Raw genomic sequence first — 27,566 nt, forward strand, 5'->3', positions numbered from 1 at the left:
TATATTACTTTAGTGTGTCATCAGTCAGTTAATGATTTGGGATACTTATTATCTTTTATATTATTAAAGTTGTTTCAAAACGCATTTTAAATTTTTATATATTTGTTTGACATGAAATATTTTGAATAAATTCAAGTCTCACTTTTACACGCTTATTATAGATGTAGATCTTTAACAGCCTCTTTTTGTTGAAGAGCACTTGCATGAACGTTTAGTTTACCAACAGTCGGTCGTGTTGTTTCATTAATCTATATATATATGCAACCTCTGTTAAAATAAGGAAGTTGAAAATAAGTTGCCTATTTTTTAACATGGCTGTTATTCTTGAGACCTCAGTAGGGGACCTAACAATTGATCTTTATACTGAAGAAAGACCTAGAAGTAAGTATATACTATGAAATCAGTTGTTTATTCAGTACAAACTTCAATGAACTGCCACTGTTAAATGACGCATTTCTAGCTGGTTTTTGTCAAGATCATTTTGATAATTCTTCTTCAACTATACCCAATTCATAATATCATACAATGTATATGCAGGTAGTCTTCACAATACCAAAAGCAAACCTGATCTGTTCTGTGTAAAATTTAAAACAGTGATTGTTAGGGGGATTGTTAGCACTCCTACTGACGATTTTCAATGTGTACGCTGTGCTTTAGAATGAATGCAAATGCCTCAAAAAGTGTAAAATGATGACCAGTTTGCACATCCATCTTGATGTGGGAGCACTCAAATTTTCATCTTGCCTTAATTCCTACATTCCTTTAAAGCTACCCAGATTTTTCATCTACAGAGCCATGAGAGGGGGATGGCTCTGACCAGACTTCTCCTCATGAGAATTTGTTGTTCATCCCCCCCAAAGGAAACTCTTGAATAATTATGTTGCTATGTTGCTCACATAACTTATAATGCACTCAATTCTGGGCAACAGGTTGCTTCTTAGTGGGGAAAATAAATGCATCATTATTTGACCATGCAGAATTCTGATTTTGGTTGCTGAATTTCACAGCAGCCTAACTGGTAGCACTTAATACTGGTGGATAAGCAAATGGATCTTACCTTACTCACAGTTCTGTTGGTGAGATAACTGGTTGGTTTTACAGGGGTGTTGAGGAGGAGAGAGGTAAGATAAAAGTTTAACAGCTCCCGCATAATGCCCAAACCAGATGTCATTTAAAGCTCTTTGAGTCTTTTGCATTAGGACACCATATATATCAAAATTGTTGATAGGAGTGCTAACACATGAATTTTTATGCTACTCCACTTACTTACCATTTTCACCCCTTTTGTATTTACAGGTTGCTTAAATTTCTTGAAGTTATGCAAGATAAAATACTACAACTTTTCCTTATTCCATTCAATTCAGGTAAGATGTAAGGTTAACTAATTGTCAGCATTTACCTTCTTAACCTTTTAATATAGAGAGTTTTAATACCATCACAGCAATTTTTTGGTTGTAATTTTTTATGAATTATAACTCTGTTTTTTAGCTGGAAACAGTATATACGTCATGTATTGCAGGTTTTGCTAAACTAGTAGCAACAATTAATAGCCTGTTAACCATTTGTCTCCACAATCCATTTGAAAGGATTGTGGAGACACTTATGTATCATTTATGTATCATTTCTTAATCTTTTGAGTGTTGTCTGTAGCATTTGTATATTGAGTTTTATGTATTTACTGAGGATGCTATCTAGAGACAGCAAATGAGATCAAATAATTGCCTGACAGTGTATCCTACCCAGACTTGAGCAAAACAGTAGAAAAGTAAACTAGAATACTAAAAGTTAATATTATGGATGTATGGTATGAAAATGCATTTTGCATATTATTTAGATTGAATGACAAATAAAATTTAGACTGTTGAATGCATTTATTTCCATCTATTGTTAAATAATGATTATCATTTGTTATACTAGAATATTTAGAAATTTAATTTTGTTTTCAGAGAAATTTGGTTGCACAGACTGGAGACCCCACTGGGAGTGGGAGGGGAGGGGCTGCCATCTTTGAGTAAGTCATATTAAAGAAATTCTTTTCAAATTTATAATTCTCATTTCTAATAAATACAAATTTTAAGATAGAATAACTTTAACTAAGTACTTATTTTTTAAATGATAAAATATGTTGAAGTAGTGAATATCTGTTTGTATTAAGGAAACTCTATGGAGAACAAGCCAGGTTTTTTGAAAGAGAAGTGAAGCCCATACTCAAGCACAAAAAGATGGGTACAGTTTCAATGGTTAACAATGGCAATGACATGCATGGATCTCAGGTAATACAACATTTTTTATTAATTAAAAAATGCACCAATAGTCAGTGAGGCGTATGTGATTTATGTGATAATTTTGATTAGCTTTTGTGAGTCAGTTAGAAATAAATTTCAATTAAAGCTTAGTAATGTAACTCAAAGAAGAATTACTTCTCTTAGAATTTATAGATTAGATTGATGATAGCTTTGTTTTAACATTAAAAAATGTCTTTTATTTTATTTTAGTTTTTCATAACAACTGGAGATAATTTAGACTATTTGGATGGCTTGCATACAGTGTTTGGTGAGGTGTCAGAGGGTTTTGATACCCTCAGTAAGATAAATGAGGCTCACTGTGATCAAGAGAACCGTCCATTCCAAGATATAAGGTGCACTATTAAGATATTGATTTTTAGTTAGCTTTTTTCTATATGTTTAATTTCGTACAATAAAACATCAGCTTTAGAGTTTTTTGCAGATTATTAATTAACAATTATTGACTTTTTTGGCTGATAGCGCATTTTCCTCAGATACATGTTATATCTTGCACTGTAACAATCATTGTTTGTAACATATTTAAAATAAACGATGCAATGTTAGAAGGTTATAATTGATGACAACTCTGTATGCTTGATAGGATGGCATATAAACAGTTGAGTGCTTACTTTATATCCTATTATATCCTATTTTGATATCTGCAGGATACTGCACACAATAATCCTAGATGACCCTTATCCTGACCCACCAGGGTTGGAAATTCCAGAAAGATCTCCTGAACCAAGCAGAGAAATGTTGGATGTGAGTTACTCATAGTATCATTTTTTTTTTTTCATTTTTAGAAATGTTTGAGCATATTTATTATTATTATTATTATTATTATTAAAACATCAATTTTTAATGTCATTAATATAATTATTTTGCCAGAGTGGTCGCATAGGGTTTGATGAAGAAATAGATGACACCAAAGGGAAATCAATGGCAGAGATTGAAGAAATGATGAAAGAGAGAGAAGCTAAAGCAAATGCACAGATCCTAGAAATGGTAAGCTAGGTGTTTTGTACATAATTCCTCTGCTGATTTATTTTAATAAGTGGATGAATAAATGGGACAGATAGGTGTGCTGAATCTAGTTATTTGAATGTTTACTTTACTTTTATAATTTCATAAACATTAGATGATAGCCTTCATGTATGTTACCAGTCATGTGTTAACTTAAATGTTCATCTATTATATTTGATATCATAGGTTGGAGATCTCCCAGATGTAGATGTTAAGCCAGAAGATAATGTGTTATTTGTTTGTAAACTCAACCCTGTAACAACTGGAGAGGACTTGGAAATTATTTTTTCAAGATTTGGAAACATATTAAGGTAACTTTATTTGTATTATAGGAGTTACCATTTGGAAAGCTGCATATTTGTATTTAATATTTATTTAGGATATATTATGCATGCTTTTGTAGTATGTACCAAGGGTAGTTAAATGAAATAGATGTATTTGAAGTGTTAAACTTTTTTTTTACTGGATAGACCTAGACATGAAATATTCGAGATGTTTATATTAGTTAAAGAGAAAAATATACAAAGATTACTTTTTTTAGTTGTGAAGTCATCAAAGATCAGAAGACAGGTAATTCCTTGCAATATGCATTTATTGAATTTGAAAAGGTAGGTTATTGTACACATTTTATTTTAAAAGGCATTTCAAAAGATTTGAGAAAAAGAGTTTTCCTAACTAACTTTTGAAAGTCTCCAACTTAACGAAAGCACCATGTAAAAGTATATTTTATATCACTAATGTCTTTTTCTTCATGTGGTATGGAAGTACAATTTTTACATAGTGTATTAGCTGTGTTTAAGACTGTTTTAAAAGTTCTTTTTAAATTAAAACTCAAATTGATTCTTTTTTTTTTATTATTGTTCTCATCTCATACACATTTACATGTCCATTTAGCTTTTTACTCCTCCTGAACACTGGAATTAAAGCTCTTTTAATTTGACAGTATTTTAATAGATTGTTATTTTATTGGTACTTGTTGCTTCTCATTTGAACCATTCTTCAGAAGCAAAAAATTGATAACATTGGGGGATTTGTGTTTCACCTTATTCAGGCTAGCGAGTGTGAGAATGCATATTTTAAGATGGACAATGTATTGATTGATGATCGAAGGATACATGTTGACTTCAGCCAGTCTGTAGCTAAGATTAAGTGGAGAGGAAAAGGTATGACATTTACACAAATAACAAGGGCATACATAATTGAAAATGACAACATTGACTGTTTTAACTATTTAAAAATTGTAACTTTGTTAATTATTAAAATTATGAAACATGTAAGACGATTTAATTTTTTTGAGTAAGGAGTAGCACAGATATAATGCTTCTCTATGTATGTTCAGTATTCCCCAAAATGATTGTTCAAGTAAATAAACCTAGTGTTGCTTTAAGGAATTGTACATTGTTTTTTGAAATGAATCAAGCATTGCTTTGAGATAAATTATATCGTATAGAAATTGTATTTTGTTTTTTATCAGGAAAAGGAGTTGAACATGTTAATGAAACCCGTCAAAAAAGTCCACCAACATACGTGTTGAAAAACCAAGAAAGAAAAGACAAGTATCCTTTTAAAAGTTAAAGCCAAAATTTTTGTTTGAAAAACAAAAGTACAAGTTACCTTTATAATGCTTTACCTGTGCACACGTTTTCTTATAACTCAATAAAAGCATCGTCATTTCTTGCATTTTCTTGTTCTAAGTGGTGTGATCTGGTGCAATTGTATTTTGATAAAAATCTGTAGCAATTATTTTAAAAAGATGGCAATCTTATCTGGTTTGGTATATATTTAATGTGAAATCCTTAATGTGTCATAGCAGGTATGATTTTGTATATTCTGATGAAGAAGTTGAAGACTCGAAGAAAAATAAGAAGCATATAAAGGACAAAGATCGCAGGTCTAGATCCAGGGAGAGAGATAGAAAACAAGGAAAGGTAATTACTTTCACAAATAAGATATCTCCAGAATATTGTATAACTGTCTTATATTCCTTTTGGGTGGGGATTTTTTTAAGTAAAAGAATTTAAAGACTCAACCTGCAACTTTTATGAGAAATAAGAAAAATTAAAAAATCCACTGATTTTAAAAAGATGACCGATGTATATGCTACAATACTTTGATATAATACTTATCAATTTCTTAGAAAAGTGAAAGAAAAAGGTCAACAAGTCCCTCATATAGGAAAGACAGGCAAAGAGATCATAGACGGCAAAAGGAGAGAGAATGGGACAGAGATACAAGAGAAAGAGACCGGGATGATGACAGAGAAAGAAGAGAAAAAGACAAAGATCGGGACAGGGATAGAAGAGATAGATACAGAAATGAGGACAGAGACAGAAGAGACAGAGAGAGTGAAAAACGTAGGGACAAAACATACAAAAAGAAAGACAAAAGCAGAGCAAAGTATAGTGAAAGTTCAGATGAGGATTTTAAAGAAAGAGACAAGTTTAAACGCAGAGACAGGTCTCGGAGCAGGTAGCTGATCAATTAAAGAAGAAAAAGCATACAAATAAAATCAAGTTGCATATATTCACATGCACTCTTATCAGATATATGCATAATTTGTGTACATTTTTAAATTTTGATAATTGTTTTCAGTGTATCTCAATACTTTAAAGCAAGAAATAAATATTTAAAACATTTTTATAAAATTTTATTACAAAGTACCTAGACCAGCTAGTGTAGTTTCAATAGTTACATAAACAGCAGAGAAATGTTTTTAAAAACTGCTATGTATGCATTAATCAATACAATTTCACAAACTTCCATTGACATTTTCATTAACAATACCTCAAAACTTTAAGATATTTAATGCACCTTACTGTTTGACTTTCAAAGTGAAATATTGTTAGAACATTCCATTAGTCTCTTAAAAAAATTTATTATTATCATCAGTCACGTTTCCGGCTGTGCCCATGTTGTGCATACATTAACATAACTTTGAATATATGATGGTATAATAAGCTTCATAGATAAAATAAATTCAAACCCTGTCTACCCTGGCTATGAACTCGAGGGCCATTAGTCTTTATTTGGAATGGAGACTCACATATTCTAACAAATTATTTTAATGCATCAATGAAGGCACAGTTGAGCCTTCTCTCATCTTGTTCCTGAGCTGTATTCTCAAATCGCTGTTCTCAATGGAATGCCACTTGTAGTCTTTCCCAGTCATGGGTTCTGCTTTCATTTGATATAACACTGTTAGACATATACCATCATTTACTGCTTCCAAATCACCCGAATGTTCAACTGACAATACACCACAAACTTTGATGTCTGGGGTATTTTGTCCAGAGTTTAGAGCAACCTGTGGAAGAAGACATAGCTCTCATTTTCTTTCTAGACTTTTTGATTGCATGGTTGAAACTTAAAACAAGAAAAGGGTTTTACAGTTATAATTTTTTTAAAATTCATTTATCTTTATCACATGGTCTATATGTGGATGAAATTGTGTAATAATTGTAACCATTTTGATTAACACAAGTTTCCATGATGTATACCTGATAGTGTGGTACAAACCTGTAAACATCTTGAAACTGCATACTTGAGATTGTCTTTTCGCCCATATATTACTACTACTGGTAAATGAGGGAAATCCTTACTGCAGACTAGAACTTTCTCCCTGTCACTTAAAAGAAATCCACGATTATTTCATTGTTTGTTTATAGTTGTGTAAAAAGTGTAGAAAAGGATTTGGTGAATGGACAGCATTTCTGTTTAAAATTAAGGGTTAATTCTTCTCACTATATTGTATATGTTGAAACAAATCATGAAAATATGTATAAAATATTTTATTTCCTTATAATATATTTTGCAATGAAAAGAATAAAAGTCCAATGGATCATACCTGCATACAGCAACAATGAAAAGACGAAGTAAACATTTTTGGTGTGGTGTTATGAGAGGCATGCAAGGAGGAGGCCTTCCTTTATCATCCAAATTATGGTATCTTTGTCCTATCTCTATTAAATAGAGAATATCCTTCAACCTGAAATTTAAAATTTAAATATGAACAATAGGGTATACATATGCATCGTCTTTCACCAAGAATTCTGAATATTTAAGGAAAAAATTTGCTCAACAAAATGGGCCTTCTTCCTATGCAATTTAAATAGACAGGAAATTTATATTTTGGATGAACATCTTTAGAACCAGAAACTTAAAGAGATAATAACTGATCGTTTTGGCCAAAAAAAAATTTTCCTGGAGTAAACACCAATCTTCCTATATTTACCAATGGTTAATGAATCCATTTCTACATTCAAAGTTAGTCCCTGTTTTTTTTTCTTAAAAGTTTGTTTTTATGTAATAATCTCTTAAGAGATTATAACAAATTATAGCCATCTAAGGAGGTCATGTGGTCCGATGACAAGCTCAGATATCAGAATAATAGCTATAACTGCCGTTTTTGTGGTAAAACAGAATATGTTATATTTCATTGAGTTGTTTACAATGTTTCTATTGTTAAATATAGATCTCATACGAAGAGTTATTATCCCTTTAATGCAGGTGAGTGCACTGATACCTGAGAGGTAGTTCTTCTTTAATGCTTTCCACAGAGTACCATTTTGCTTGAAGTGATTCAGCATCTTGCTCTTTCAGGGTTTTTAATTTCCCACCTACAAAAAATGGATATATTGTTTTGTGCATGAGAAACTATAAAAATTTATTTTGATAGGTCAAGTAGTTCTTCCCACATTGAAAATTGAAAATTGAAAAATTGTGTCATCAGCAAAATATTTTCATTATTTACCTGTTACTTTTCCAGTAAAAGTAAACCTATACCAGGTACCGCATTGTGTTTCAACTGACAAAAGTGTTTGGGGTTCAAATTCCAGACCAGTCTCCTCCAACACTTCCCTTTTAGCTCCTTCCTGAAAAAAGTATTTTGAACAAATTCAAATTGGGAGATTTTAAATCCATCCTTTGATTCATTTTTAAAACCAGGTTTCATTTTAATATGTCCTGGGAAACTGATGATTTAGTTTCATTTGGATAACAACTTCTTACAGAAAAATAATCATTATCATAATGACTTAAAACAGAAATGTTACCTTCAGTGTTTCATTTGTCTCCAGCCTTCCTGCAGGTAGATACCATTTCCCCCGACAGGACTCCTTTGCTTCCTGCATCATGAGGACTTCATTCTGGTCATTTATTAACAACCCACATACAATATAACATACAGTTCTCTTGGTGTGGGGTATAAAGGCCACTGCAAAAAAAGTAAAAATAATTATGAATAGCCAATAATAGTTCAAAAATGCGTAGATCTTTTCATTTGGTTACTTAAAAACTCTTGTACATTGTACTTTATCCAAAATTGTCCTTAAACTATTGGCTATAAAAAATACCTTATTCACCTACATGCTAAGGATATTTATTATGTCGCTAGACTATGTACCGGTATTTCTTATATCATATATGTATCATACCAGGGTTTGGATCATCTATGTCAACATTCAGAGTTGGAAGTCCAGTGTTCAGCAAGCAATGCTGCAGCTGAGTTTCAATATCATTACAGGTAGCCATGTATTTTTGTGGATGCAAGCTACAAAACAAAAAAATAAAATAAAATAAAATAAAAAAATTAATGAAACAAATAAATTTCTCTTAGTATTATATTTCAAGGAAAGCTTTTGCATAGAACTTCACTTGCCTGGCAGTTACGCCAGTGGTTCAGTAACACACACTACACACTAAATGTAGAAAAGGGCAGTGCCATTTCATTTGCTCATTTCTTTCACTAATCATATTTCATGTACCATTTTTATCTTTATTTCTGAAATTATCTACCAACAAATCACTGGCTAGATACTAATATATGGTGACTCCTGTCCATGCATCCACACAGTGACACACATGCACATGTTCACACACACCCAACTCTGCAAAAGAGATTTTTCTAAGTTTTTTTAAATATTAAAAACATTCGCTGTTGCCACTGACATACGGGATGCAACAGCAACACTCAACTTGGCACGGCCATGACACACAAGACAAGCTAGCAAAATATCAAAAATAATCAGCAATCACCCCAACATTTTTCATTCAATGCGTCATTTTATCTTTGTAAACGCCTTTTTCGACTAGCATAAAAGACTGTTTTTATTGTTGCCTATTCCTTTACTTAATGAACACTCATTCATTTCCGTCTTTAGTGATTTACCATTTCTTTCCGCCAGGTGCCGCTCACATGCCGGAAAAGGGTGCAACGCATGCGTTAGATTTCCTTTAGTTTGTGGACAAACAATTCAGCGAGGTAAAATTTCTCATATTATCACTGTTTAAAGTCGTTTTTAACTTTCTTTATTGATTTTTATATGATATCTTTTTACGTTCCTTTAAGGAAGATCATTTACTTTTTCAGATCTAGACGTGAAACCGGCATATTTAGGATGATCTGATGTTGATGATTTTGCAATGTCCGTGAGATGACAGATGCTGAGTACTCGCCTGTTGCTACTGATTCTCCCACTAAACTGTCAGTCGAAGAAATAGTGAAGATGTCACATACGGCACGGAAATGGGAGGTGTTCCCAGGGAGGAACAAATTTTGCTGTGACGGAAGGATCATGATGGCCAGACAAGCAGGGATATTTTATTTCACATGCATTCTGATCATTGGGACATGTCTGTTGTTCTTTATATTTGAGTAAGTAAACAATGTGTTATGAACTTCAAATCCATATTTTTAAAAGATTTTTTCTATATTGTATTTCTAGTTAATGTAGTGCTTAATTTGAATGAAATGGGAAGAAGTATATGAATCTGCTTGGCTGATGATTAATTTTGAAGAGTTAGTTTGAAATGGTTTCTCTTTTGTTTGCCCTGAATTCAGTGAAGAGCAGTATCAGAAATAAAAAAGGGAATATTTTCAGCTTTCTAAATAGAACATATTTATTCAAGCTTCATCTTAGGAATCTAAGATAAATAATACTGTGTATCTTATGATAGTGGAATTCATGAATATAACATTGATTATATATTCTTAAAGTATTGAATGATTAAATTCATAGTTGGGAAGTACTATGTAATTAAGGAAGGTTTGTGTAAGTAAATCACTGGTTAAGCAATTTAGATCAAAATTTTATAAGATCAGATCATGCATTCATACAAGTTGCAATACAAGGTTACATCATATTTAATTAGATTGAATAATTTTATTTAGATGAACAATGTATACATTCAAGGCTACTGAGTTTATTGTTATGGCAGTTGACTTGAATTTGAAGTTATTTTCTTTGACATTTGGTTCTTTTTGTCATACTCTGGACTTAGCAAAGCTGATTTCTTCTTTTTCTACTTAAGCATGCTATCTAACTATTATCAAATATCAGTCAGGTTATTGAAAATTTAAATCTACCTACTTATTTCCACACAAAAACTTCTTATCGTGTTTATTTTGGTAATTGCTTTCCTGAGTCATCAGTTGATTGGTTCGTGAATCTAAAAAAAACAATAGAGACAGAATGACTCTATAATATCACATTATAATGAATTTGAACCAGAAATTGAAGCAGAGTCGGTGGTAGCCCTTTTGTACATTTTATTATGATATTTTCTTGCACAAAGCACCACCTCTTGTATCAAAGCTACTAAACAGCCCATCATTATTATTTAACTTTCTCAGTCAAAGTGCAGTTTAAAAAAGGTGCACCATTTTTCAGCTTTTATTATGATATTATGACAAAGAAAGGTGTTTAAAAAATCTCTTTAAATCTGCACAGTGGTACAAGCAGGTAAATTTCAAGTAAGCCACTGAAAAAATAATAATAAATTGAAAAATGCAAATACTATGGCTAGAAGTTTCCACTGCATTTAAATTTGTTTCTTCAACCTGGCATATTGGCAAGAGTAGATTAGTCTTTTTCCTATCAACTTTCTCATGAGAATATCAGTGTGAGTTTTGACGTTAATCTTACACCTTTATCATCCTCCTCATGCAGATGCATCCAATATCATGTTCCTTATGCTTTGCACGAAGTGTCTAGCCATCATCAGATTTGAAATCTCCTATATCTTCTGATTGCTCTCTCTAGCAACACAACCAATAGAGTAGAGTGTTCTTCCTGTATACTGAGGAAGATGGTTTGATCCTTGGCCAGTGAAAGTCACCTTCTCATTTCTACAATAGTTGAAATTGGTGATACATTATTGAAACATCAGTTTTGATTAATACTTCATAATGATAGCTTGTGCCTCATATAATTAACTTTAGGGAAAGTGAGCATTGTTTACTGCGTGTTGATGTGGTTTGCATGATTTATCCTTGAATTCATTCATCATGAAGTGGTGCAAGGTTGATGAACACTAAATGGTTTGATTGTTCAAATACACAACATATCCTGTATTAGTTATTACTCTCTGAAGTTGGTTGGCACTTTTCCTTATGCTAAGTTTTGATAGTAACTTTGGAAACAGGATGTTGAAGATATGAGAAGCACATTATAGGCATGTTAGAAAGTATGTTTATTTGAATAACTAAAAATGATAAATCTTTTAAAAAATGAAATTTGTGAGATGTTTGACATTTGTGAGAAAATTAATTCTCTTACTGTTTTCAATGGTATCTGATCACATGCTCTGGTTTTCCAATGGACATTTATTTACTGTATATTTTGATGCTCTCTAAGCTCATGTATGAATTATATAACAGTCCTAATTTCAAAGGTCACTTCCAGAAAACTGACAATCAGAAACTGAATGAAAATGCAAAAATAAATTATCATAAATTTCCTTGACAGTAGATTAGTTATATTCTTGCTTGTTGGCCTGAATGTAATATATCAGAAGACTAAAAATAACAAATGTTCATCAACTACATTAAAACAAAAAATGGTCTTGAAACTGATCTGTGGTTTTATCTTTACCTCTTCTGTCAGTCATGGCATCTTATTAAGAAAGGGAAGTAAGAGCTGCCACTAAGCTGCAGTTAAACCCTGCACCATCTGTTTTACTCAATTTTGTTTTAGAAACAAACTATCTTTGATTCGTAATTGTAATTTGCGGTTATCGAAGTCCCAGTGGTAGAGATAAAACTTACATATAGGTCATTAGAATGGTTCGGCATCATTTGGTATACAGTCAGTTTTCTTATCTTAAATCTACATTAGTCTGACCATTGGTGGATTTAAATGTTTTATGTGTGTGGGATGAGTACATTATAAGGGTTGTATAAAGCCAATAACTGCCTCAAACATTGATCTCAGAAAGAAAAGTTGTTCTCAAGGCCATGTTTGGTAGAGATTATTTGGGAATATATCAATTTTATTTGATGGGAATATTCATGATTGAAAAAGTGTCCCAAACTGACTTTGACTGGGTTCCCATACCTACTAGTAGATCGATCTAACAGGATCTATCCATCTCCAAGGGGTTTCTTGCTAAATTGCTTTCAGCTTAAGCAGCTTAGATGTCTGGCACGCCTACTGAAGCTGCTAAGCAATAATTAATTACCCCCTAGCAGCTTCATTAAGCATTACAGACGTCTAAGCTGCTTAAGTAAATTGCAATTTAGTGAGAATCCCCTTGGAGATAGATCGATCCACAGTTAGTACGATAGGGTCTGGGAATGGTCCCTTGGATCACTTCATGCACCATAGCATATTCTTTGGATTAGATTTACATTTACAAAGGGGTTGATACTAGCTTGATAAATATGCAGTACACAAGCACTGTACATAACTACTTTAAATAAACAACAATAAAAATTCATCAGAAAGTGAAAGTCATATAGAAATTTGATATCAAGTACCAGTTGAAATTATACTTCAAACAAAGTTTTAGTAGATCTATATTTAAAAAGTGCAAGGACGTCCATCATGTTTGAGAAGATAAATGTTTTCATTATGGGATAACAGATGACAAGCAAGATGTTACATATTGCACAACTTTCCTACATGATCACTACTGAGCACATTAAACATATCAATTTTGATTTACTTCTTAAAGGTTTATCTTGATGCATCTATATAATGAATAAAAATTCATAATATTGTAATATCTAAGATATCTGTGAAAATGCCTTACTATTGTTTCATATGCATTGCAGATGAGATATGCAACTGTCTATTTGAAAGGGTTAAAATGTTAGGACAAATATATTATTATGTATACCATTTTCAAGCAGCATCTGTATTGATACAGAATGAGCAGTGCATTAGTCCATTGCAAATACCATTTTGTATGTAGCTTTTTTTTTTTATCCTGTGAGGTCACCTTGAAGCTCTGGTAAAGAAAGTATTTAGCCCTTTGAAGTCATAATGATTTAAAATCAAACTTTGATGGATATCGTGAAACTATTTACAAAAAAGCATTGCAGAAATAACATTTGAATGTTAATGCATTAATTTGTGTGTATAAATAATGTATACACATGCACAATATGTAGAAACAGTTACACCATTATGCCAGGCTAACTAGGTTGTAATTAAGGCCTCTCTCCTGTACTTTCAGTGCAGGCGGAAGTGTGTTGTACATGCTTTCTAACATCTGATGATATATTTTTATTTTAGAATACCACAGGTATTTCTGTTTGTCTACTTAGATGCAAGTTGTCTCACATTAGCACAGGGTATTATGTAGATAAGTATAATATAGACACCAGATAGATCAGTTATTGATTAAATCATACATAGACTCTGAAACCCATTACCAAGAATGTATTTACCAAATTGGTAAAAATCAAAATTATACCTGGGTAAACAGTTAGGATTTTGGTACCTGTGAGCTCCAGCCATTTTATCTTTCTACAGACAGTTGTATATGGTGATGTTAAGCAGTGTTAAAATAAGGAATGACATTGATTGAAATATGTATTGTAATGATAGACGTGATTATGTAGTAGTCTGCTGGAAATGAAAGGTTGGGTTTCTGTGCACATACCAATTAGCAAGTTCAACTGTTTCTTTTAGATCAGTAATTGTGCCTTTGCTTTATATGTTACTCACCAATATGAAATTTACTTAAATACATATTTCTACTACTGCTTTAAAGAATGTAGCACACTACTAGATTTTTACCAGGTTGTGAAACCTTTAAGATGTCAAAAAATTATAAATATATATCATGAAATGAATAAAATTTTAATACTTAATAATTTTGCATGTAAAAACAGATTTTTAAATACAATTCAAAATTATAATTTCTTGTTAATTCAGGAATGTGGAAGGTTAAAAAAATTTTCAGGTTTTTAAGAAAATGCTGAATTACTTGTACAGCTTGAAATATTGCTTCTTACACTTCTGGATGTTGTTAAATTGCAAATCAATACAAGAACGTGCTGCAGTATTATGTGTACTTGCTCTGTGTAATAGTATGATTCACACCAGGCTTGGGTCACCATATGACTGATGACTTAGGAGCTAAAGTATTGAAGAATTTGTTTGATACCTTAATTTTATTTCCTTGCATTTATCATAGGGTGGCAATTTTTATATTGGGGTTTCATATTTTGGTACATATTTCTTAGAATGGTAGAGTGGCTTTCATGATATTTTGAAGATATTTATACCATTGAAAGTAAGATTGATGAAATGTGTTTAAAACTGAAGCAAATAATATGTCTTAACAATGATCTTTGCAATAAGTTTTGACCTTTGCTTTGCAATATTCTTTTGTAGAAATGATTCATTTGGAGAAAATATATGAGGAAAGATCATAACATTAAAGGATTATTCATCCCTCCACTGTGAGATACAAAACTATTTTGAAAAAAAGGTTTTTGTCTGAATTATGCATTCCTTTACCATACTGGATCAATTTATCAAAAGAATACTGCAAATTGAATATGTGTGTGTGTGTGTGTGTTTGTGTGTGTGTGTGTGTGTGTGTGTGGAAAAGTTTTAAAAGAATTTTGAAGGAAAATAACGGTACCTCATGTAAAATTACTAGTATGTCGTCCTCATCCTTCCATTTCCAAGGAAGTCATGTATTTGTGGCCAATGCCATAACAAGGGAAATGAAATGAATTGTTTATTGACTCTGTAAGAGTACACAAAATAACCTGATTTATAAAAAAAAAAACCTGATTACTGAAATTTGAGGTTTCTTTGGAAAAGACTGCATCATGATCAATAACTAAGATTACTGTTTTAATAGATCTTGTTTCCTTTTTCCTTTTCATTCCTCTCTTTTCTTGTCAGGTTGTAATGGCACAAATAGAAAGGGATGTGCTAACCAATTAGTAAGCAGGGCTTTCTAGTACACTAACTGAAAAATGTGCGTCTAGGGCAGCACTCTGGGGACCTTGTAGCACTAAGACTGAATTAAATCTTTATGAATCACCCTTGTATTGGGCCAGGCCAGGAAATTGTATTTATTGATGCCAATATTTTATGGAAGAACAAGAGTAATTCTTATGAATTAGTCCCTAAATGATGTTTTGGTGTTTTGTTTTTTATTACATATATATATAGATAGATAGATAGATAGATAGATAGATAGATAGATAGATAGATAGATTCAAGATTTCTTAAGTGATGACAGTTATTTTTTAATTAACACAGAAATGATATTTAGTTTTTTTCTCTCTCTTTCAAGTTGCAGATATTTTGTCGAGACGTATCCTTCATTTGGGTTTGTTGTCCCTTTGGCTGCAGGGCTGTTGTTCATCTTTGTTTTATCCACGCTTTTCCGCACAAGCTTCAGTGACCCTGGGGTGATCCCCAGGTCAACACCTGATGAGGCCGCAGATCTGGAGAGACAAATAGGTAAGTTCCTACTACCCTTGGATCTGTTTTACAAAGGTTCTAGAGGTGAAGATAAATCTAACCAAACTGTAGACCAAAAGAAGTTTACCATGAATTTCTAGGCTCGTTTACGTAATTTCTTGAAAGTAAGGCTCAACACCCATTGTAGAATTGCTATGATATTTGTTTTCCTCACAGTGGGGAGGGTTGCTTTTTAAGCTTTGTCAACTGAAATTTATTATGAGCCAGTTGTTCATGTTACTTTCCAAGTCATATTATTAGCAGGTCAAGTTAAAGTCTGTGAACACATGCTTATGAGGTCAGAAAAATTAAGCTGTGTTGGGGAGAGGGGAATAGAATGAGGGATGATGCTGAAAGATGAAAACATTGATTGAAGAAAATTTAACCTGGTCATAGCAATATTAATTAAATGTGTTGCATATCATCTGTTACATGTCTTAGAGATTTTCAACTCATAGGATCAGCTATGTTTCTGTCTTCAATGTTGCAGAGGTTCCAAGTTCATGCCAGCCGAATTATAGACCTCCTCCAAGAGTCAGAGAAGTTATTATTAAAGGGCAGAAGGTTAAGCTGAAGTTTTGTTATACCTGCAAAATCTTTAGGCCTCCCAGGGCATCACATTGTAGTGTCTGTGATAATTGCGTAGGTAAGTAAAAAAGACAATTTAACTTTCATTTTACAGTGCACCCAGTTTGATAATTGATCTGATATTAAGCACAAAAAAAAAAAAACGTTGGAAAAATGGATTTAAATTATGCCCTCAGTATTAGGTGCCACAGCTCAATTCAAGTGAATTTTTATTAAATGTTGAACTTTATCCATGATACATTTGATACAGTTGTTGCAGAAGCTTAGGTATATTTTCTCACTTTCCTTTTGTGCACTTCCTGTAATTTCTTCTTTTTTTAGATCTGATTTCATAAAATCTCCAATGTAAGGGACATATGCTTCCACAAAATAGTTAAATGTGTGTAGTAAATGTAATAACAGCAGAGAAGGTATAAGTTGCTGTTAATTGTGTAGTAAGTCATTGACCTGAATATACTCATATATATGTATATAGCTCTTTAAGTAATACAGGATCTGGCTTCTTTGTGAAATATTCAAACTAGACAGGGGTAGGGCTGTGGTAGGGTAAAGCATTACCAGAAACTGTATTCAACTGACATAAAGTTAAGTCTTAGGACTTAAAGAGTGAAAGTCTTAAGACTTAAAGAGTGACATTGAGAACACTACAGTGATAAATCAGAAATAAGCAATTATTTTTTTTATTGTGTATATTGTGGTAAATTGATGTGAATATGATCTTTACAGATCATATAAAATGAATTTTTGTGATAAATCTTTGTAAATGCACATTTCTGAATACCCTTATAGCAGCGCCTCTGTAAAGAGGTTCATACGCTTTATAATCAATAAGCTCCCATGTTTTTGATAATCTTAGCCGTTGATTGAAGAAGCTATAAAAGTAATTGATATAAGTGACTATTCTGCTCATATTAGGATGTCTCACAGTTATTTTTCTTTCTATACACAACATTCATGTTTTTGTTGAGGTTTGTTTTTGTCTCCATTTCAGAACGTTTCGACCACCATTGCCCGTGGGTGGGGAATTGTGTTGGGAAGCGTAACTACAGATATTTTTATCTCTTCATCATGTCATTGTCTGTCCTCTGTCTCTTCATATTTGCTGTGGTGGTAACACACTTAGTATTAAGTAAGTATAAAACATGGTTTTGTCTTTCAGAGTAATTTTCAGATAAATTGATCAGTACATGTTAGTACTGTTTTGTAGCTAAGATGAATTATCTGGTGACACCTTACAAGAAATACTGTCATGTCAAATCATTGTGATAATTACTTCACCAACCAGTTGTTCTTTGCAAATAAGGTGCACTTTATATAGCTTGAAAATATAAATCCCAAATGATCTCAATTATACTATATGAAACTGTTATTTGTTGCATTTGAAATATCTGAGATATTGAGACAAGGCAGATTCATCTGCTTTCCCTTTGTTTAAACAATGCAAACTCATTTATTTCATTATCATGAATCATTATTTGTTCTCTTTTTCAGGAACTCAACAAACTGGTCAGTTTCTTATTGCTCTACGGGACTCCCCAGTTAGATATCCTTGCAATGTGTTTAGCAGTTCATTCATTAATAAAACCTTGCTCAGTGTTATTGTAATTGGAGGAAACACATTTAGGGGCAAAATGCATTAAGGGGGTGGAACTTAGAAAATGTCAGGGATGTTCAAAATCTGTTCAAATTGTTGGAAATGTCTTGTATGTCTGTTTGTGCCTTAACATAGGTCACTATTGTGGAGGCCCTCATATGCTTCTTTTCTATTTGGTCCCTCATTGGACTTGGGGGATACCATACATATCTGACAGCCACAGGGCAGTCCACTAATGAAGACGTGAGTTCAATAAAATGCCTATATCTCTGTGCTTTTCTGTCTTTTTGTTTAAACATATCTTAACACATTGATTTGAAATCATGGAAATAATATCACAGTCAGTGGTATGTCAGGGCAGGATTACAATAAATGAAAAGGACGACAAGTTTGACTGATTTGACCTTTATCATGAATGCAGAATGTGAATTCAATCCAAAGCTGGTGAAAACAATGTCTAATAGTCTGGCAGATGGATTTTACCAAATTTAGGACAATTCTAAACACATGGTCCACTCCTCCCTTTTTTTTTTTTTTTTTTTTTTTTTTTTACATAGTTGATGTACATGTAATTCTTTATTAGAGAATGCTAGCAGCCTGCTTTTGCTGGTAGCAGCACAAGCAATTGAGTGGTCTTGATGGCAGCAGGGAGAGCATTAGTTTTCATCTTTGCTGCCTTTCCTAAATCAATACCTACAGGATTTCTGCTTTGGATGTTGTTGTTGTTGTTTTTTCTTTTTGATTTTCATCCTTTTTGTGTGGAACAATCACCAGTTCATTTAGATTTATGTTTTTATTTCTAGTTAATCACATTTAAGTACATTATACCTCTCCTTAACTTGGTCCCACCATTATAGAAGCAGTAGTTTGTTTTTTCTCTGTGTGGTCCATTCTTGGCTTGGCAGGTTTTCATACTTATCTCGTGTCATCTAATCAAACAACTAATGAAGATGTAAGTATAAGTGTAGCCTTTGTTCACCAAAGTTTTAATAAGCATGAATCGTTGTAAATGCATTTCACATGATGTTTATCTTCCTATTTCATTTGATTTGTTTATATTTGATTGGTTTGATTTGATTTTGTAAATGTCTGGTATATGAATTATACTTTTGTTATCAGAATATTTTAGGTTGTAAGTGTAATTTCATTCTTTATATTGCATGGAGGAAAATATGGAGAACTTGAAATAATTTTTTTCTAAATGTAGTTAAAATACTTGGGAGGGTTGGTTTCATTGATAGTTCTTTTCTAAATGTGCAAATTCTTGGCATTGATCAAAATATAGCAAATGATAATATTGCTATCCTACTCTTTTTTCTTTCAGATCAAGGGATCATTTTCATCAAAAAGGGCTCAAGATAATTTCAACCCTTTCAGTCAGGGTTCCTGTATAGGGAATTGCTGTGAAATCATATGTGGCCCAGAATACCCCAGGTTAGTAATAAGCCCTGGCGTCTGTTAGAATTATTGGTGGAGGAAGACCTATTGAAGACCGACTGGAATTTCCTTTTATTGCTATTCGTTTGTCTGTCATTTTTAAATGTCAGTGATTATTGCATTGGGAAACTGTGAGAGATTTGATGCTGTATATTAAAAATAAGACGTTTGAAAGAAAGAAAAAAAAACTGGCCACAGGTAAAAATGTCATTATGAGAAGCCACATGTTTTTGAAATCGGACTTTTTTTTTTCATGAAATTGATTGCAGCTTACTAGACAGAAGGGGCTTTGTGGTGCCAGATGAGACACCAGTCCAAATGTCACAGCCATCTGACATGTATCACAACCAATCTCCTAAAGAAAGGAATGCTGTCAATGTGAGGCATGAAAGCTATGGAAGCACTGTGGATTCACATGCACAGGTAGCAGCTGTCAAGTTTAGCCACGAACAAGTGAGATTATTGGGTCTTTTTTTCAGTGCATCATGACATCATTTATTTGGATCTTTTCTTTCTATTTTTTTTTTTTTTTCTATTGGTATTTTAACCATACTATTAGCATTAGAATTCAAACAAACAGGAGTATGTATTGCTTAACGAGGATCACTAATTGCAGTGGCTTGAGTGTAATGTTGAATGTTACTTCTTCATCCATTGTGGTATAAATTCTTGGAATTTATATTTGCTCATTATGATTTCAGCCTCAAAAGAATTATTCCAATCAGAATGACTACGTAGTACCACCAAGTGCCCTTTCTTCAGAAAACTCGATGCCCAATAACAGACTTCCACCAATAAGAGGTAAAGGCAGAATTTTTTAATGAAAATATTTTAAATTTTTTCACAAAATTTGTTAAGTTAACTTTTAAATTATGAATTTATATTTTGTTGACTTAACATGATTGATATTATGCAGCCTTTAGATAGTAATCATGTAACAGTAGATCTGTTTTATTTCTGTAGCAGATTAATTACAAGGTGAGGCTCTGCTGTTCTTATTTTAATGGCCTTTATAAAGATGTCCATCAACTTTGCAACCATGCAATACCCTGGCACTGGCTTTTAATTGAAAATCGCCGCAGAGCTATGATTATAATCACTACGGATATTTGAAAGATATGTAATCAATATCATGCAATCGGCCTGTATATCTAGAAAGAAATAGATTGGTGTGTCACATGAAGCATTCATGTTGATTGCTCTCACAGGAAAGGGATACAGGTGTGTTTGCATAGGACTTGATATGAACATTTATTGTCAGACTTATGGATACCATAAATTAAAGGATCCAAGCACAGGAAAATGTCTACATTAAATGTTTGTTTTATTCCCTTAAATGTTTCATTGAGTTGGGTAATACATTGCTGTCTTGTAGTCTCTTTTGAAACAATATTGCTTGGGTTATTGCTTGGGAAAATGAATCTTTAAATGTCAGTTTGATTCTCAAATGATGCACATGAGTGGTGAGAAGGATTCACATTTGCCTGATGAAGGCAGTGCAGTTTTTTTTCAGGTTAGATATAAATTGAAAACCTTGCTTGAAAACCTGGGCTATATATAGCACATGCTGCTGGCAATTGAAGTCAGATGATTAACATTTTCTTTTTTTTTTTTTTTTTTAGTTCATTCTTTCTCATGGTTATCATTTCTATCTTTTTTACTTTCACTCCTATTACCATAACCACACTTATGGGTAGAGGGATAATTCAAGCACACTTTTTATGCCTGCTGGTGGGACTTTAAAAATAGCAAGCACTAAAAGGACATACCGTAGTGCTGTAGTATTTTCATGTTTAAGCAGCTTAGTTGCATTTACTGCCATTCATTGGTTTGTTGGACAGTGGATATATTGATATGTTTTGCAGTTTCCCATTACTCTGACCCTTCCCTTTAAATTAATTGACAACATTTGATTAGTTTTTTTTTTCTCTGAAAACATTTCCTCACAAATTGGATGTTTCAGAAATAGATGATAACAGAATATGTTGTGTTCATCATTGAACACTCACCCTTTTTATCATTTTTTTTTCTTGGAACACACTCTACCATACCAACTAGAAATAAGGCAAATTATTATTATTATTATGCACATTCATAAATCCCTATAATACATGAATGAAATGAATCAAAATGAAAAAAATTAAATAAATTTCACCTTAGCCATGGCCAGTGTGAACACATAATCTCTTGTCAAACTTAACTGACAAACATCTTGAATCTCCATTCTAGAATAAATTGAACATTCTCTTTTTGGTTGCTATCTTCTGTACCGAGTTCCCATTAAGTATATCTCCTGTTTTCAGGTGGTTCTCTGCATTCCTATCAAACTCTTCCTACACCTACATCACCATGATCTTTTGTAGTGTGATTCTGTAGGGTAAGTAGATTGGTGTAGTCTCTTCTGCACACACTCTGCCAGTCACATGTGAATTTTTGTCTGTGTAATGCAGCATCTAAAAAAACGTATTATTATAGTCAGCATTATGATTTAACATGCTTGCATGTAAGATGTACATTTTTTTTTTTTTTTTTTTTTTTTTTTTTTTTTTTTTTGTATTTACAGAAGGCATGTTTATGTGTTGGTTGTGACTGTGATGCTTTCATGGTTGTTTTTATGTGTTATTACTCCATTATGGATCAGTTCACAAGGAAAATATTAAGTGTGGAATCCTGAAATGGTATCAGAAATACAATACAGTGCCTTAGTAAAAGAAAAAATTGATTTTCTTGTCGAAAGGAATTGTATGTTTTTTTCACAGTATTATGTACTAATTACTTTCTGCCCATGTTATTATTTATTTATCCATTTAAAATTTTTATTTATTTATTTATCTTTTACGAACAATATTTTTTCTGAATTCTGAGTAATAGCATAAATGAAGCCATTCATTTTTCATAAAACGTACAGAAATATTCATCATTTTTTTGTTTGTGGCACTTGTATAGTTAAACAGTGTTTTGTTACAGCACTAGTGGAATTCATGTGTCTGATTGAATGCTGCAGGAGATCTTAACAAAATGCCAAATGTAATAAGAAATGCCTTGTCAGAAAGTAAACTGTATTAAATCCCTCAAAGGTCTATTCTACAAAGTAACACGAGATGCAACAACTTGTCACACTCACTTTCCCATAGAGAATACTGAACACTGCCTTGAACATTTTCTCAAGATTGGCTTTCATGTGAATAATCTGAAACAATAATAGCTAAATCTTTGCTGTGGTTCTAAAGCTATTATTGCAGATAGAGACCATATTCTGAAGGGGAAAGAGTAAAATTGACTAGATTTAATGGTAGGAACCTACTACTTGTACTGATTAAAAAAAAGCCCTTCTGTTGTGTTTTGCATGTTTGCCTTCTGTCACTCTTTTTATGGACAGATTCTCTGTGTCCAAGCATAAACCAGTACTTGCCTCTTTTGTCACCATTAAAGAAAAACTATGTAACTTATTTTCTTAAAATTACAAGTTTTTTTAGGACCCAAATACATTTTAAGTAATATAAGAAGACTTGATAGATCTGATTTTTTTTCTTAAAGTCTTTTGTGAATTTCTCATGCATTGGCATTTTTAATATGCATATTTGAAGTCCCATGGATATGAAGCCTTATGACTTATGCTAGATAGGGTTTCTATTGTCCACAATGACAGCAGTATGTAGTAACAATTGATGGCAATTAAACTGCTCAGAATTATCTAATATTGCATCCAACTTGACAAAAACATTTGGTGCACTGTCATCTTTAAATTGGTTGTTCATCGCTTTTAGTTTTAATGCCACTGCTCGTGTCAGCTATCAAATTCTTCATACATATGTCCATTTGACAGCATTGCTGTCTTTTTTGAATGAATGACCTGTGTAAAGATATCATTGTACCCTAAAAAGTATCAATATATAGAGTATTTTGCAGAAATAACCCTTAAAAAACTGGCAAAGCAGCTCCTTGAAAATAATTATATTCATGTTAAAAGATGCTTATTAAAATTGAACAAAAATTGGCAGCGTGGCACTTGCTTAAGCAGGATTTCCATAAAGTAATAAGAAGGATTTAGTTTTGTAAGCTGCATGTTTGTCTAGCTTTACAGAAAATTGATGCATGGATGTGATTACACAACTCAGCAGGCAATTTGTTTGGATTTAGATATTGTTGATATGAAGTAAAACTGAGAATGCGCCTCCGTACTAAAGGCACTATTGTTATCTGTAACAATTCATTGTAGTAGTGCCTTTTTTTCCCCTCACAGATTGTTGTTATCATTAATGAATAATTATGAAGTAGCTGCATTGTAGATATTCAATTGAATTTAAGGTAGCATTTGGCATGCTTTCATGTTCTTTGCTATAGACTTTCATATTAACATGGTTTTATTAGCTTAATGGCTTATTTAAGAAATGCTGATGATGCAGTATATCCTGTTGCCATGTATCATTGATTTAATAGTGGACAACATGGATAGATATTTGTATTTATAAAAGTTATATAAAAACAAGAAAAATATATGTCTTATACAAGTGCTATTTTCATTACTAGCGCAGTTTGAATTATTCATGCCAGCTTGATAATTCTGATCTTTTTTAAATGTCCATTTTCATTGAAGATATCTGGTTAACTCTTTTCATATAACTCCAGAAAGGGTATTTTGCTTTGCACAAAATATGTTACTATTGGCCATATACAAAACTCCATATGGAGACTGGGGAAATGAATAAAAATTCTAGCTCACACTCACACTTTTACATGAGATAAAAGAGCATATTGTTTCCATTGGATAATGTTGGATTTAACTCTGCTCATCTGTGTTATAATTCTTTTTGCATAAGAAGTGGTATATTGAATGCAGCCACTGACTTGATTTCCAGAAGTATCCGTCAGGTGTAGTGCCTGTTGGTGGCCTTTTATCACTACTTTTGTCATTTGGATGTCTAATCATTCTTCCATTTTCTCTGACAAAAATACAAATACATGGTAGATAGATTTAGACATTTACAAACTCTCCGAGATTCAATCCATTTAATGGGGCATGTGAAGGCATGGGGACCATCAGGGGATTAGGGCGGCTTGCTTTTTGGTGAGGCCAGCCATATTTAATCAGTGGACCAGTTAGGCCACAGATCATCTTTTCTGAATGCACTCTTAGACCCCATTCCCACAGATTTTAGATCAATCTATCCCAGTGGGGAGTCTCACTAAATTACAGTCAGCTTAGGCGGCTTAAGCGTCTGTCCTGCTACTAAAAGCTGTAAGGGGGGAGTTAACTACCGTGCACGCTTGGCTGACATCAATTTAGTGTGAACCCCCAGGAAGTTAGGTCGATCTCGATGGATCGATCTAAATCTATGGGAATGCACTCTTAGATGTCCCATGCCTGATTGATACCCATGCTACCTTCTACATAAGGAATAAAAAAAACCATTCTAGAAAACAGCTGCCTGGCACACAAGTGAAATTGATCAGAAATTGAAGGTGGGCATTCACCTGTGTACCATCCATATAAAGCCATCACTGAGTGTAATCTTGTCATCTTCATTGCAGGCCATGAGGGAACAAGTGCACCAGCAGGGATCAGAGAACAGTTACCAGGGGAAGACAAAGCATCAGGCTTGTATTCAAATTCTGATGGCACCATTACACATGTGGAAGCCATGAAGGACGTTGGACCTGGGGATGTATAGATCATACACGTGTATTATAAGAAAATTTTTTCTATGATTGACATTTTTTAATCTCAAAAGGCTTATTGAATTTGTGAAATATAAGGACATTGATATACATGTGTATTATAGGAAGTACTTAGTTTAGGGCATGCGTACACACACATACACACACACACACACTAAAGACAATGAATATGATGATCAAAATTTGGGCACAGTAGCTTCCAGCTTGGTTGAACCTCAAGACATTTGTTATGGTGATGCTGTTTGCTCAAATGAAGGCTGGTCTGCAGTCTGGCCAAACACATATTTAACTCCATTACAATATGACTGTTACCAAACAAATGATAGGAAATCATGTAACCAAGAAAAGGGAGCTGATTCTTTTGTGTGAATCAAGTTATTTTTGCAGTTCTTTTCTATCGATGTTTATTTTCATAAATAAGTTAAATTGGCTTAAAGTGGATGCTTCAACTGTCTCACTTTGTGAGACAAAAAAAAAAACAAACATATTTTATGTATGATGTCTGATAGAAATGCTTTAGTTTTTGGCTGATTTGGTTTATCTAACAGAGGTCTCCATTCCTTTTTGATAATGATATGTTGTGTATAGTGAGGAAGTTTTTCAAAAAGTCTGGACTATTTTAGTGATATAAGGAAACATAGGTTGCAGTAATCTTATACACAACACTAGTAGTAGTAGTGATAGTCCAAAGCTGTACATAACTAACTATTAAATATTTCCATATACCTATATAAGATTGGAGTGTATAATACTGTGCTATATCCATCTAGATTTATGTTTGTTGATTTAAATATACAGACCAATTGAAAAGGATAACGTAAAAACAACATTTAAGATATGAAGGGATTCAGTCCTTTGCTAGGATTAATTGAGATTTTTGTATCTGTAGTAATACCTGTTAATCAGTTGGTTGCTGCTGCAGGCCCACCTTAGAACAAAACGCGTATCTTCTTCCAATATAAGATAATTTTTTTAAAATGTAGTTAACATATTGGAAGCCCATTGTTAGATTCAGTAACATCAGTTCAGTACACGGTTACAAACTATAAATATTGTGTAAATTTTATGAAAAGCTCCATCAAGTTTTTAAATGATTGAGAAATTTATTTATTTGGACTACCTGGTAACTATCAGCACTAACTCAGTAAAAGTGAAAAAGGGTAAATATGAAAAGATTTTCTCCTTTTTCAATCAGATTTTTAAAAAGGAAAATGGTGGGTATGGAAATGTCAGGAGATATTTGTAGTGTAGCTGGCTTCACATTACTCCGATTACTGTATTTACTACCAGCTGCAGGCATATTGAGGATATATTCTGAGCCTATACTTACACAAATTTATGTAATTAAATTATTATTATCATCGAATGTAGGGTTATTGTGAAATCAAATGAATAACAAAAGTGCTTGGAAGTATGCCGTTTTCCAATTTGCTCATATGTTATCTTGTAATAATTTTGTACCTGCAATCTAAGTAACGTTTCTTCAATTTTCATATTTGTTTGTTCTCAGAAATAGACATTACTGTAAATCATGTGGAATTATCTTATGGTAGATTTACACAATAAATAAGACTTATTTAAATACTTAGACTTGCTCTGAATGCGATTTCATTTATTCTGTCATTTGTTATCATTGCAAAAATAACTTAATTTTGGAAGTGCCAGCGTGGCTTTGTTTGAATTGCCAATATTCAAAGCATCACCCCCCTGACTCCCAGATTTTAATGACAATTATCCTAGTTTTATACCAGTAATTAAAAAAAAAATACCTGATAGACTTGACTTTCTTTGGATTTTTGTATAGGTACAGGTTGTATAGTGACAATACTTTAGTATGGCAAAAAATTAAAGACAAAAAATGTACTGCTCAAAGTCTTCTTATCCATATCTTCTTGTCAAATTTGCATGATACATTTATATGCAAGTTGGACTTCAACTCCAACTTGCTTGGAAGCCATCCATTTTTATCTTCATTTTCACAAGCCTACAAAAAGTAGATTCCCCACCCCCATCACCAATTCAGAGAATGACCTTTGAAAGCAATTTGGATGGTCATTTAATTGTTTTTCAAAAGCATTCACAGGTTAGTACCCCCCCCCCCCCCTCCTGTGTACAGTCTGCAGACTTATGAAATTGGGTTAAATATGGACGACCCAATATGTGATCCTCCAAAGGAAGAAAGAAATCCTTATAATTTAAATGAGGTAGATCCTCTAATTTGCAATTTTGTAGTATATTTGCAATTTTATG

General features: G+C 32.7%; 3 protein-coding genes across 11 annotated transcripts; 2 read left to right on the forward strand and 1 right to left on the reverse strand.

Annotated features, from left to right (window-relative positions):
- The first annotated feature begins 179 nt into the window (after positions 1–179).
- On the forward strand, positions 180–5,944 carry LOC106165122 (peptidyl-prolyl cis-trans isomerase-like 4). 2 transcript variants are annotated; one of them, XM_086997147.1, is made up of 13 exons: positions 180–381; positions 1,297–1,364; positions 1,947–2,011; positions 2,156–2,273; positions 2,496–2,638; positions 2,951–3,047; positions 3,174–3,290; positions 3,495–3,619; positions 3,850–3,916; positions 4,360–4,471; positions 4,783–4,864; positions 5,122–5,236; positions 5,446–5,944. In XM_086997147.1, the coding sequence occupies exons 1-13, from the start codon at positions 312–314 to the stop codon at positions 5,779–5,781; spliced, it is 1,515 nt and encodes a 504-aa protein (XP_086853273.1). In that variant the 5' UTR covers positions 180–311; the 3' UTR covers positions 5,782–5,944. The 2 variants fall into 2 exon arrangements, with proteins under 2 accessions (XP_086853273.1, XP_013398672.2); XM_013543218.2 differs by having other exon boundaries at positions 181–381; positions 5,119–5,236.
- Positions 5,934–10,737, reverse strand: LOC106165124 (8-oxo-dGDP phosphatase NUDT18-like). Of its 4 annotated transcripts, none has more exons than XM_086997746.1 (8): positions 10,676–10,737; positions 8,741–8,856; positions 8,360–8,520; positions 8,059–8,179; positions 7,831–7,924; positions 7,153–7,293; positions 6,825–6,933; positions 5,934–6,612 (listed from the first exon to the last, which is right to left on the reverse strand). In XM_086997746.1, the coding sequence occupies exons 1-8, from the start codon at positions 10,732–10,734 to the stop codon at positions 6,370–6,372; spliced, it is 1,044 nt and encodes a 347-aa protein (XP_086853872.1). In that variant the 5' UTR covers positions 10,735–10,737; the 3' UTR covers positions 5,934–6,369. The 4 variants fall into 4 exon arrangements, with proteins under 4 accessions (XP_086853872.1, XP_013398678.2, XP_086853974.1 ...); XM_013543224.2 differs by lacking the exon at positions 10,676–10,737 and adding an exon at positions 9,475–9,513; XM_086997848.1 differs by lacking the exon at positions 10,676–10,737 and adding an exon at positions 9,102–9,241.
- LOC106165123 (palmitoyltransferase ZDHHC14) lies at positions 9,425–26,904 on the forward strand. Of its 5 annotated transcripts, none has more exons than XM_086997470.1 (12): positions 9,425–9,567; positions 9,676–9,960; positions 15,849–16,018; positions 16,509–16,664; positions 17,598–17,735; positions 18,098–18,149; positions 19,050–19,152; positions 19,525–19,634; positions 19,907–20,090; positions 20,339–20,438; positions 21,941–22,014; positions 25,170–26,904. In XM_086997470.1, exons 2-11 carry the CDS (start codon positions 9,740–9,742, stop codon positions 21,988–21,990), a joined length of 1,284 nt encoding a protein of 427 aa, XP_086853596.1. In that variant the 5' UTR covers positions 9,425–9,567; positions 9,676–9,739; the 3' UTR covers positions 21,991–22,014; positions 25,170–26,904. The 5 variants fall into 5 exon arrangements, with proteins under 5 accessions (XP_086853596.1, XP_086853649.1, XP_086853497.1 ...); XM_086997523.1 differs by having other exon boundaries at positions 9,426–9,567; positions 19,907–20,060; XM_086997371.1 differs by lacking the exons at positions 19,050–19,152; positions 21,941–22,014 and adding an exon at positions 18,341–18,443 and having other exon boundaries at positions 9,426–9,567.
- The last annotated feature ends 662 nt before the right edge of the window (positions 26,905–27,566 follow it).

Source organism: Lingula anatina, chromosome 1, assembly GCF_051362555.1.
Source record: "Lingula anatina isolate TDL-2025a chromosome 1, LinAna3.0, whole genome shotgun sequence".
NCBI lineage: Eukaryota > Metazoa > Brachiopoda > Lingulata > Lingulida > Lingulidae > Lingula > Lingula anatina.

Excerpts from the sequence above, each read along its gene's own strand:
- LOC106165122 (XM_013543218.2), top strand. The coding sequence starts at position 312 with ATGGCTGTTATTCTTGAGACCTCAGTAGGGGACCTAACAATTGATCTT. Across the intron at positions 3,291-3,494 it reads ATGCACAGATCCTAGAAATG|GTTGGAGATCTCCCAGATGT; the intron begins GTAAGCTAGGTG and ends TTGATATCATAG. Across the intron at positions 4,865-5,118 it reads AACCAAGAAAGAAAAGACAA|CAGGTATGATTTTGTATATT; the intron begins GTATCCTTTTAA and ends AATGTGTCATAG.
- LOC106165123 (XM_086997371.1), top strand. The coding sequence starts at position 9,740 with ATGACAGATGCTGAGTACTCGCCTGTTGCTACTGATTCTCCCACTAAA. Across the intron at positions 20,091-20,338 it reads TCAAGTTTAGCCACGAACAA|CCTCAAAAGAATTATTCCAA; the intron begins GTGAGATTATTG and ends TTATGATTTCAG. Across the intron at positions 20,439-25,169 it reads CAGACTTCCACCAATAAGAG|GCCATGAGGGAACAAGTGCA; the intron begins GTAAAGGCAGAA and ends TCTTCATTGCAG.
- LOC106165124 (XM_086997746.1), bottom strand. The coding sequence starts at position 10,734 with ATGACTCAGGAAAGCAATTACCAAAATAAACACGATAAGAAGTTTTTG. Across the intron at positions 7,294-7,830 it reads AAAGAAGAACTACCTCTCAG|GTTGAAGGATATTCTCTATT; the intron begins GTATCAGTGCAC and ends TTTAAATTTCAG. Across the intron at positions 6,934-7,152 it reads TTCATTGTTGCTGTATGCAG|TGACAGGGAGAAAGTTCTAG; the intron begins GTATGATCCATT and ends ATTTCTTTTAAG.